General features: G+C 62.6%; 1 protein-coding gene across 1 annotated transcript in view; it reads left to right on the top strand.

Moving 5' to 3' along the window:
* The window catches only part of LOC109531945 (zinc finger and BTB domain-containing protein 11), a 7,685-nt gene that overhangs the window by 1,999 nt on the left and 4,814 nt on the right, over window positions 1-872 (top strand). Inside the window, 1 exon segment of the mRNA XM_074895045.1 lies at window positions 176-869. Coding sequence (XP_074751146.1) covers window positions 176-869 — 694 coding nt within the window.

The raw sequence follows: 872 nt of genomic DNA, 5'->3' as shown, positions 1-872 counted from the left end.
TCAAGTCACTCAACTCAAGTCTTACCCCTCCATCTAGGGTTCACAAAAGACAGCTTCCTGCCTCTTCTGGACTTCTCCTACACATCTATGCTGACGTTCAACTTCAGCGTCATGGCGGAGATCGCCAACCTGGCGCGCCACTTGCTGATGCCTGAGGTGCTGCAGATGGGGGGGGGGGGGGCGGCTCAAGTCACTCAACTCAAGTCTTACCCCTCCATCTAGGGTTCACAAAAGACAGCTTCCTGCCTCTTCTGGACTTCTCCTACACATCTATGCTGACGTTCAACTTCAGCGTCATGGCGGAGATCGCCAACCTGGCGCGCCACTTGCTGATGCCTGAGGTGCTGCAGATCTGCGAGTCGGTGCACAAGCAGGTGGAGGAGCAGAGGCTTGTGGTGTACCAGCACGAGGACAGCCGCCCCGTTGTAGCCGCGCAAGTGGCGGAGTCCGCCCCCGACGAGGCGGGCTCCTACACGGTCACCATACAAAGCGACGGCAGCGCGGTGGTCACCCACGCCGGACTCCCCGTGGCGGGGGAGTCTTTTGCCATCGTGGCGCCCGCGGGCAGCGAGCAGCCGGTAGCGGTCACGGCCGAGGGGGTGGAGACCGGTGAGACCCTGACGCTGATCGCGCACCAGGCGGCCCTTCTTGGCGCGGAGGGGGAAACCATGACGGTGGTCACCCACAGCGGGCAGGCGGGCGCCACCGAGTCGCTGGCAGTGGTGTCGGCCTGCCTGGCTATTGAGCAGCCGGACGGGGCAGAGACTTTTCTTTTAGACATGGAGGCGGGACAAGAGAAGGCCGCCGAAGTTAATATGGTACCTGTGGTTGAGCTTCAGACGCCAGCGGCCACCGATGCGCCCGAGCTGGCC

This window comes from Hippocampus comes, unplaced genomic scaffold (assembly GCF_001891065.2).
Source record: "Hippocampus comes isolate QL1 unplaced genomic scaffold, H_comes_QL1_v1.1 scaffold22, whole genome shotgun sequence".
In the NCBI taxonomy this organism is placed as follows: Eukaryota; Metazoa; Chordata; class Actinopteri; order Syngnathiformes; family Syngnathidae; genus Hippocampus; species Hippocampus comes.
Note: the sequence above shows the minus strand (reverse complement) of the source record. Positions and strands in the feature narration are given on the sequence as shown.